Source organism: Argiope bruennichi, chromosome X1 (assembly GCF_947563725.1).
Source record: "Argiope bruennichi chromosome X1, qqArgBrue1.1, whole genome shotgun sequence".
Lineage (NCBI taxonomy): Eukaryota > Metazoa > Arthropoda > Arachnida > Araneae > Araneidae > Argiope > Argiope bruennichi.
In genome coordinates, this window is record NC_079162.1 from 114,236,760 (window position 1) to 114,248,184 (window position 11,425).

The window sequence follows — 11,425 nt, forward strand, 5'->3', positions numbered from 1 at the left end:
GAATGTCGACAAACACCAAATAAGTCGGTGAAAGATCGAATATTTCATTACATTCTTGTACATTCGGACCCTCACCGGTGTATGTCGACAATCACAGATATGCTCTAGTGGAGGTCGAAAAGAGAGGAGCCGGCAAAGAGGCGACTGGCTGTTTCTCGCCAAATCCTTTGTTCTGGTGGAGGTCGAAAATAGTGGAGCCGATCATTAAAAATTAATGATGAAGAGAAGTTCATTGTACCATTAAAACCAGGAGAAACGAATATACAGTATTATGTTACCAATGAGGAATTGTTCAGTATACTATATGAAGCTCACACCAGTGCAGGCCATGGAGGAAGAACACGTATGCTTAAAGAGTTGCAAAATAAATATAAAAATATTACATATGAAGTTGTAATGTTGTATTTAAATCTATGAAAACAGTGTCAAATGAAACACAGTGCACCTAAGAAAGGTATTGTTGTGAAACCAATGATCAGTTCTGAGTTAAACCCAAGATGTCAAGTTGATCTGATAGATCTGCAGTCAAACTCAGATGGTGAATATAAGTTCATAATGGTGTATCAAGATCATTTAACTAAGTTTGTCCAGCTACGACCTTTGAAAACTAAAAGGGCTGAAGAAGTAGCGTATCACGTTCTTCCAATATTTTTAACATTTGGTGCTCCAGCAATATTGCAATCAGATAATGGTAGAGAATTCAGTAATCAAGTCATATCCGAAATATGCGCTATGTGGAAAGATGTTAAGATAGTTCAAGGAAAGCCTCGTCACAGTCAAACACAAGGCTCAGTTGAAAGGGCCAATCAGGATATACAGAATATGCTGACTGTATGGATGAACGATAACAATACAAAAAAATGGTCAGAAAGTTTACCCTTTGTTCAATTTGCCATGAAAACTACATACCACGAAGGAATACGCCAAAGTCCTTATGAAGCCATGTTTGACATTAAAGCGAAAAGAGGCATAGCGTCGTCTTTTTTGCCTAGCGAACAAATCGCAAGTATCGAAACTGAGGAACAACTTGAAGAAATCGCCAATACTTTTGAAACCGAAGAACAGCTTGAAGAAACTGGTAATACTTCTGAAAAAAATTTAAGTGGTGGTCAAACCGAAAACCAAATTCCAAAGAAAAATATTGAAGAGGACTTGCAATCTACCACGTCTTCACATCAAGTTCTGAATGAAAAACACGAGTTAATTTCTATGAAAAAAACGGCCTCGAAAGAGAATCTTCTACTGCAAGCAACAAAAATGTTGCGAACCTCACAAAATCAATTTCCTCCTGCTCAAATTGGTGATACTGTACGAATACAAGTCCCTGATGTCGACAGTGGTCGTACAGATAACCGAAATGTGTTAGCGGTTGTTGTTGGAATAGAAGACTCCGACTTCTATAAACTTGCGAATGAAAATGGTACCCTCAAGCAGCTTTACACACGTAATCAGTTCAAAATTTGTAAAGAAAAGCTCCTTTCCATAGATAAGATTTCTTTTCAAGAAATTTGGCTGAGAGAAGCAGCTGCAGCTAATTCGAGAAGCGGTGGGCAAGACTATACACGCTGTCATAGCAAAAGATGGTGTTCCACAAATAAATGCAGTTGTAAAAGCAAGGGCCTCTTGTGCAATTCAAAGTGTCATAATAGTTTAACACGTTGCAATAAATAAGATTTGAATCACATAATTTAGTAAGTTTTTTATTACTATTATTTTATTTTCTCATTTAGAACGTACTGTATAATTAAGTAAGTTTTTTACTTCTATTGTTTTCCTTTCTCATTTTGAAAGTACTGTGTGTTTTAAGTTCTTAGTTATTCCTCTCAGAAAGAGAGGCGAAAAATTTATCGCGACTGAATTACGGAGAAAAAAATATAAATCCCGGACATGTTCAACATTCACCATTAGTGCATGGTGAATGTCGACATTCACCTGTGAAAGTCAGAAATAAGGGTATTTAGCAAATATTTCGGACATACATAACCAAGCGACTATGTGTTTGTCGACATTCGCCGGTGAATGTCGACATTCTCCAGATTTCGGTGTTTCACCGTAACAGCAACACTCAAAGTTCTGATACCATTGGAAAATGGACCTTAATTCTCTGAAAACAAAATCTACAGGTTATATGTGCTATTTGTATTGAAAAAATATAATAATGTTCTGTGTCTTTTTGCCATTCAAGAACCATTTTTAAAACATATCTAACAGAAAATAACAAATTGTACTCGTAGAAACAATATTTGGTCAATTTTCTACATTCCTACCAGGAAATCTTGGTATCTTTAGTTTTCATTCCAACTCATACGAAGAGAGAGAATATTGCTTTATTTTGGATCAAAATGACTTCGAAAAAAAGTAGTTTAAGCTTTTTCAAAAAAATACTTTAATTGCAAAGCTTCAATCGGCACCCTCTAGCAAACGGATTGAATACCAAACAAGAAGAAGATTATGTATTTTTTTAGAAAATATTTCTTCAACGCCCCCTTCAATATCGTTCGAATTCAGGAATAAAACTTTTATACATCTGAAAAACTTGACGTTTTATATCGGAAGCAATTCTGGATTTCACCCCCTTATAAAAACTGATATCAAAAAATAAGATTTGGACAGGTTTTTATTCGCCCCAATCTCCCATCCCCTCACCTCTGTGTTACCAAGATAAGGATCGCGATGTTACAAAGCCATTCTTCTTTCTTGTCAGAAAAACGAAACGCTTTCATCACCATAGCATTAAAAGTGATCCTATGTATTGTTTTTCAGCTTCTGTTGTATGTACACATGAAGTTTTTATATTTGAAAGTTTCCTGTAAATTCTGAGGGGCTAACTGTTCGTTTAAACATATATTTTGTTAACTGAAGGAACTCGTTATTTTTTTTAAATTCTTGAAAATCAAAAACAAAATTCGTTGAATGGTTTATTAATTTGATCAAAATTAAAGGTTTCTGAAATTTATTAGAAAAAGATTGATTTAGTCTTAGTTTATATCCTCTATTTCGAACATTAAATGTTTTTTGAACTGCTCAAAAATAAATAAATGTGAAAAAGTATCATTTGACCCAAATAATTTATTAAACTACTATGTGTAAATTTTCGTATTGAAAATTTTCTTCAGTCATGTCCAAAATTTTATATCTCGCAAATTTTCTTTTATCAGTGTATAATACTGAAAGACAGAAAACCAATCATAGACAAATTTAAACCCAACTTTTTTTTTTTTAATTTAAAGAAATGTCCGAGTAACATGTAAATTAAATCATAATAAATTTAAAAACCAATATAGTTATAAAACTATTAAGTATAATTTTAGATTAATTGATAGTTATTTAATTCTATTTAATACTGTATAGTAAGAGGAATTAAGTATTAAGTATTTACTAATGATTTCACTTAATCAATGTATTTCTTATGATCATAATATGACCGTACTCGTTATATAATAAGATCATATGCTTGGAATATATATATATATATATATATATATATATATATATATATATATATATATATATATATATATATATATATATATATATATATATATATATATATATATATATATATATATATATATACAGGGTGTTTATAAAGTCCTGGACCCATTTTGATGTTTAATAACTCATAAAATAATAAAGATAGATTTAAATTAATAACATAAATGGTTAAATTGACTCAAAAAGTTTCACGACCCTTGTCAATGAACTTCCACGTGTGCCCACTTCGTCGCACGGAGAATATCAAGTCGATAGTCAATTTCACGCCAGGTAGCGACAAGCATGTCGGCATCCACAGAGCCATTTGCGCACATTATGGCGATTAACAATGCCAGAAACATGAAAGGATGCTTCATCGGAGAACATTATGCTCTTCAGAAAATCAGCAGCATCTTCTATCCTTCTTAGCATATCTGTTGCGAAGGCCTCCTAGGCCTATCGTTCGGTTCCAAAACTTGAACAATTTGAACTTTGTATGCATGCAGTCTTAATTTTTTCTTAATAACCTTGTACACCGTCGAAATTGGTATATCCAATTCTGTTGCCGCTGATCTCACAGATATTCTAGGATTGTGTAAAAATGTCTCTCTGACACGCTCAACATCAAAATCACTTGTGCAAGGACGTCTGGAACGTTTCTTATCTTCGATACTTCCAATTTCTAGAAAATTCTTTTTCCACCGCAAGATGCTGTTTTTGGATGGAGGATCTTTTTGGTAAATTCTTCTGAAATTTCTCTGTGTTTGCACTATCGATTTCATTTCTATGAACCACCATAAAATCTGTGCTTTCTCTTGTGGTGTATACATTCTCCTTAATATCCGCTCGAATAAAACATCACATACAAAAGTACTACATAGAACAAACACATCAAAAGTAAACATAACATTGCAATAGTTGCCAAAAACAAAAGAGAGAAAAATGCAATTAATAAGCAGACAATATTTAGAAAAGTACAGATATTTAGACTGGAAAATGAAATTATCTGAAATTAACCACATGCGCAGACGATATTTACAAAAGTAAAAATATTCAAACCTGAAAAGGAAAATATATGAGTTATTCCATCAATAAATGTCATAAGTTTGTTTATATCTTTATTATTTTATGAGTTATTAAACATCAAAATGGGTCCGGGACTTTATAAACACCCTGTATATATATATATATAATATGCACATCGACCCCCACCATATTCCTTCTCTGTTTTATGCTCGCTACTTACTGACAATATTGTTTTAAATTCAAGGCTAATAAATTGAGAACTTTTACGATTTCGGCAAACAAAATTAATAAAAAAATGTCTTAAATAAAATGAAATGAATGGGTTTTTAACTATTTATCATCTCAATAGTATGCGGAATTATTGACAAGTGATTAAATCGACAATTAAAGACACACATTTGATACAAGATTTAACCTGAATAGAATGTTCACATCTGTTCGAAAGAGTTTAAGAATTAATGCATATAAGAGTGTAATACATAAATTACGAGGGAATAATACACACTGGAAATCTATTATATGTATTTTACTCACATAATTTTGAAAGTCCATTTCCATTTTTGTTATTTGATTATACTACTGCAACAATTTTATTGGATATTGCATATATATTCTTTTATTTACAAGAGGGTATTAACAATTTATTCCTGAATTCTTCCAATGATTGCTTTTGTTGTGCAATGAATACCTACAATGGCGCTTATTAATATTGATGTCCATTTCAAAATTTATAATCGCCGTTGGAGATAATATTTGTCATTTATTCTCATTTCAATCATTAATTTAATGTTCAAACGCTTAGACCTACATAATCTTCAGCATTAGTATCAAAATAGTTATTCCTAATAGGAATTGAAAGGAGAATAGATTAAATGTCGATTAAACAGATCATTAAACAATTGGGGGCTAATTATAAAATTTCAGACTCTTTCATGAGTAGAATTGTAATTATATTCACTGGTTGTTTAGCAATTGTATTGTGACAAGACTAGAAAATGAACTGAATCTCATAGGGAATTCAAGGCTAATTTTGTTAGCAATTTATCAGCTGACACGCTTTCAGAACTTCCAAATAATTTACTGCACTTTAAACTCGCATCGTTTTAAATTAGAACTTTCTACTTTAAGCTTGTTAACAGAATACTAACTTTCACTGAATTAATTCTTATTTTTAACGAATTACTACTTAAATACTATGCTGTTTCTTCTTGTATATTCTTCAATCAGATTTAAGAATTTGATAAGTTCTGCTAAATATGGTAATAACTATGATATTATAATGCTGAAATGAATGATTTTGATGAATCTAAAAGAATGATTTCAAATATGCGTTTTTATATGTGATGTTATCTTTAACCATATTTATTTATTTATCTAATTTTTGATTCTTTGATTATGATCTAAAGAGTAAATTAACACTACTATTGAAATAAATGTGCTGTTGTATATATTTACATTGAGGTTTGAATCTTACAATAAAAATCAAATATCCCTGTTACAATCGATTTTACAACATTTCAATGATCACTTTAAGAAAAATCCGTTAATCGTCTAGTGGCTCATCATCGAGGTGATGACTAGTTGGTCTGAGTAATGAAATTGAAACTTTCAGAACTCGGTTGCTTTTGAAGTGAAATTTTTATTATAGAATTTTTTAAAATGGTATTCAACAAAAAATTTTTACCGAATGAGACTCATTAGACAGAGAACTGTATGAAAGTGATATATATATATATATATATATATATATATATATATATATATATATATATATATATATATATATTACAGCATTTTTTTTCAAATGGAAATATATTCCTATCTATAACGGTTTCGAAATGAAATGTTAAGTGGCGATTAGAATGGACACTCTGTTTATAAATCTCTATTTTGTTAATTTTACTCCTGTCTTAAAATACTATGTTTTGTGCTTACCTACAATATAAAATATAAACTAGAAATCCGGTAATGACATGTGATATATTTTTGTCAAAATTTCAAGTATTTTTGAATTTTATATTCATTTACTTATTATCCAAACTCTATCTGAGATCTTCAAATATAAAATAGGTGAACCTCATTTATGAAATTTCATTTATCAAAAAAAATTGTTTTGAACTTTTTCAGGAATTTCACTTTTTTATTAGAAAATCCTTCGCTATATATCGAATAAAATCTCTATATCGAAAAAAAATTCTATAAATAAAAATTTAATTAAAAAGCGAATAAAAAGTTTCGTTTTAAAAACAATATATGTCCATTAAAACAAAAAAGATCCCATGGATTCCGATTTTGAGAGATAATACAAATTAAACAAAAAAAAATACTAAAACTGTTTCGCCCATTTTTACTATATCATAAATTCACAGATGACTGAAAGGTTATTGAGAAAAATGTAATAAATACAACAGGTAAGTCATATGTTATTCTTAGCTTCTTTTCTGTGACAATCTTTATTAACTGGAGACAGGAGTTTTACTTGAAACTTTGTTTAGTTTTGGATTTCTCATTCTGGACATGACTTCTAAATAGAAATCATAAAAAACGAAAAAGTAGCTGTCAGCTTAATAAAATGCCTAAAATGCGATCAAAAGATATAGTCGTGAAAAAATAAGAAACTTCAATAAGTTCAATATAAGCAATTTTTAAAAATTCTTATTCAGTAATTGAAATCTCTTAAACTATTGGAGACGATAAAAATTAGAAACTTACTTAAATATTATAAGTAAATTTGAAAAATTAGTACGTATTTGTGTATTTTTTAAATTATATATTTGATAGTTTAAATTATTTTGTCCGATCCAGTCCTGAGAAATTAACTAAAAATAAAAATATTTAATAAGACAATCATGAAACATCTGCTGTACGATATTTTTGCACGAACCTTCAAGTTTGATATAAAGTGGTTTGCCTATATATAAATATAATCTTTGTATCTATAAATTAAATACAAATATATTTACACATAGTATATAAATATAATTATATTCCCTGGATGAGGAGATAATATCACAAGAATAGAAATCATAGTGAGGAATGTACAAATGATTATACTTTTATTTTAGATACATGAAACACAAACTATATATGAAATGATATTTTAAACTCTTAATTTAATCCAAATTAATTTCCGAGATTTTATCTTAATTTCGCCCATCGGAACTTCATTCTAAAATATTCTCTTATTTCGTGATCCAATTCCACTTTCGGTTTAATTAATTCCTCTGTAAAAATAATGCGCCATCAGTACTACGTATCATTGATGATATTTTATGTCTTTTTATGTGTATATTGATATTTTATGTCTTTTTTTGTGTATATTGATTTTTTTTGTCTTTTTATGTGTATTTCTTTTATCTTAATAAATACTCCCACGTATATCCTTTCAACCGACAGGGAATCCTAGAGATTCCAAGTTCGGGGATATTCTGTGGCGAAAGAAAGTACTACGTATCAAGAGAAAGTGATATCTTCGGTTGCCCTTGAAAAGGTGTCAAAGGTCACCACGTGTATTGAATTGGCGCCTAGCCAGAAATCTTGTTTTATATAAGACTAGTGATTATTTGTTCGTCCCTTTTTTGCCTTCTGCTTATGTGCCGCACTGTGCCATCTTGTAAATAATCATGTTTGCCTCCCGAGAGAAAATAAAACGGAATTGAAAGTACAACGTCTCGTCTATGTCTTCAACCTGCACTCTGCTTAAACCAATAATATGTTACATATACATATGTTCTTTTCGACTATATATACATATGCTCTTTGTATCTATAAATTAAATACAAATATATTTACCCACAATATATAAATATAATTATATTCCCTGAATGAGGGGATAATATCACAAGAATAGAAATCATAGCTTGAGGAATATACAAATGATTATACTTTTATTTTAGCCTACATGAAACACAAACAAATCTTTCAAAATTCGTTTATCTAAGCACGGTGCACGAAACTAAATACGTAATGGTCTACAGCTCATGTTATTGATGATAAAACGTAAGAACTGACAGTCTTAAAATAAGTTTCTTAATTAGAGGCTAAGAATGCTCTGAATGCTTCAAATCAAACCAAAAATTTATCTGTAGGTATATTTTTCAATGAAGAAAGACGGCTTCTGGAACAAGGGTAATAGTTGCTGTTTCTAACGGCACTAGCCATGAACGAGCTCGCTGACAAGGTCAGCGATTTTAAGCCGAGGGTGCGCCTCTTACTTTTAGTAGCGCCAACAAGGGCCAAGAGTACGTCTTAGCGACCCAAGCATCAAACATTCGCCTGCACAGCCCCTTTTTACAGGGAGGCGGATTCACATATCTCACAGATATAAAGCAGATGAAGAACAGCCATGCCCGAACCGGAACCCAGGACGCCAATACATGGAGGAGATGCTCTACCCCTATGCCAGGACGCCGACTAAAGGTAATAGTAGAAGGAATAAATCAACATGTATTAACTATGTGTCCTAGTTGGAAGGGATGGTTTCAGCAATAATGTAAGAATACTGGAGTCTAGTCTCTCTCAGATTACAACTGAAAGGAAATCCTACGGCCTTACTCGAACCGAATGCGTATGAGAAGCCTATTCAATTGTTACAATTTCCTAAGACATTTCATGAAAAGTCGACAATCATCACTTTATTAAGACCTCTACTCCACAGTACCTGTGAAATGTTTAAAAAATTGCTCTTCAATGCCATCAAATTCTGTTTATTGCTACCATTTAAATATCTAAATTTAAAAAAAATATTCACATGGAACAGTGCAGGGGTCGAGGGAGGAGTGATATTTGAAGATTATAATGGAAAAATTCGAAATAATCCAAAATAAAAAATTTAAAAATCAGTCCTTCTATTTTATAGCCTCATCTCGCATTTATATACACAAAATTTTGAATATTAACGATGATTAGCTTAAATCACTTTACAATCTCCATAAAATATTTATTCGAATTATAGGATTTAATCATCTTCAATAATTTTATGTGTTCCAAAATCATTTGGAGCAAAAAAAGTTCAATTTCGTAAATTTCAAGCGCTGTAGAAAAATTCAAGCTTTTATAAAAAAAAATATATTACTTAAAAATGTTAAAAGACATTTTAATTAGCGCATAACATAGCAAATTCTGTTTTATTTTCATTATTTTCTACTAATCCAGAGATCTAATATTTCACAAACATACTGCAAAATGGCACTCTGTTACAAAATAAAATTAAAGTAGTGATTAATTGATAACTAAGCATTGAAAATATAAAAATTGCCTATTGTTATAAAGAATATATAAATGTATAAAATTTCAGTCTTCTAGCCAATTAGGAAAATGATTGAAAACGTAATCACAAAATTCCCTTTTTACAAGCACAATAAGACAAGCAAAAAAGCAAAATGAAAGTGTTTAAAAAAGATTGCATTAAATTCATTTTTTCCTTCCTTAAGGCTTTATTGAATATTTGATGAAATAAAATTTGAAAATATTTACCTTGAAGTAGCATACGAAAAATTTCCTACCAAAAAATAAAATTGAAAAAATTTGAAAATTATCTTTTCTGAGATTCTTAACGTATTATTATCGTCAAAGGAAATGATATACAATAAAACCTTTTTTAAAATCTTTTACATTATTTTCTTCGTTTGAAAAATGCTTATGGTTTTTTAAAACCAAATTTTGGTGGTACTACTGTTGGGATATTTCAATATGAATGTAACGATAAAACGAAAAACAATTTAGAAAGCATTATATTAAGAATCTAACTGTGCGAATTATCTATACTGTCAGATAAACAGAAACACTCGTACACTGTGATGTATACAAAAAAAGAGACTGAATGTAAGTGTGGAAAAATTCCTTTTTTTCATTTATTTAAAGATCTTTCTAGAATTTTAATTTTTTCTTTTTCATTGCTTCATTAAGAAGACTAGAAATGCAAAATCTGAAAATAATATTTAAAAAGCAATTTCCGTTTGGATTAAGACATCATAAAATTACGAGCACGAGGATTAAGTCGTCATTAATTTTTCGTTTGCATGCATTTCAAATAAGTAATTACAAAAAAAAAAGGCTAAAGAAAGAATCTTCAAATTACTCTTTGTGCCAAACCAAACCGTACTGAAGTGTGAAATTTTACTTTTTTATTTCATGAGCGAAGTAGGTTTGAAGAATAGGTATTAAAATGGTTAAAGATTGTGTATTCTTTCATGTTAAATGTTGAAAGGAACATTAACAATCAAAACAGTGATGTATGTTTGTACCCAGTTATGGCCATCCGAACAGTGTTAAAATTGCTACATTTTCCAAATTAAATGCTTATGCTCTCGCATTCTATTCTTCCTTTTATTATATGAATTAATTTAACTATACCAAAAATATGCCAAAATTATTAATGGATTCAAAACTAGGAGTCTAAAGAAAAGACTCAATTGAGTGTGAGAATCCTAATTCAGTCATTAACAAAAAACATTAATTTTATTTTTTACAGTTTTATTTATTCCCATTGTTTCAAACCAGCTATCTCACAAATTAACTTTCCATTCATTTCAAAAAAATTTAATGTATCAGTTTTGCCTGATCTATCTTGAAATACTTCAAAAACCACATTGGATTTTAGGAATATTTATTAACTCTCTTTTTATAGCTGAATATTAAGACAGGAAAGATGAAAAAAGGGGTTCCAAATTTTTATGTCTTGTTGATAATATTTAATATTAACATTATTCGAAAAGTAATACTGATATTTTAAGTTCAAAATAATAAGTCTGAAAGTAACGGAGGTACCATGAAATATTTAACTGATTTTCTTTTGTAATTCTTGGAATATGGAATAATATTTTCAAATTTAGAAAAGAAAACATATATATAGATGTGTTTAACTTCTCTGCTTTTGGTTAACTGAGTTCTCAAAGTAATAAAGCTATTGGCAGAATGTTATTTT

General features: G+C 29.9%; 1 protein-coding gene across 1 annotated transcript; it reads left to right on the forward strand.

Annotated features, from left to right (window-relative positions):
• The first annotated feature begins 429 nt into the window (after nt 1–429).
• LOC129959363 (KRAB-A domain-containing protein 2-like) lies at nt 430–1,671 on the forward strand. The gene has a single exon (XM_056072182.1). It carries the CDS (start codon nt 430–432, stop codon nt 1,669–1,671), a length of 1,242 nt encoding a protein of 413 aa, XP_055928157.1.
• Nucleotides 1,672–11,425: the final 9,754 nt, after the last annotated feature.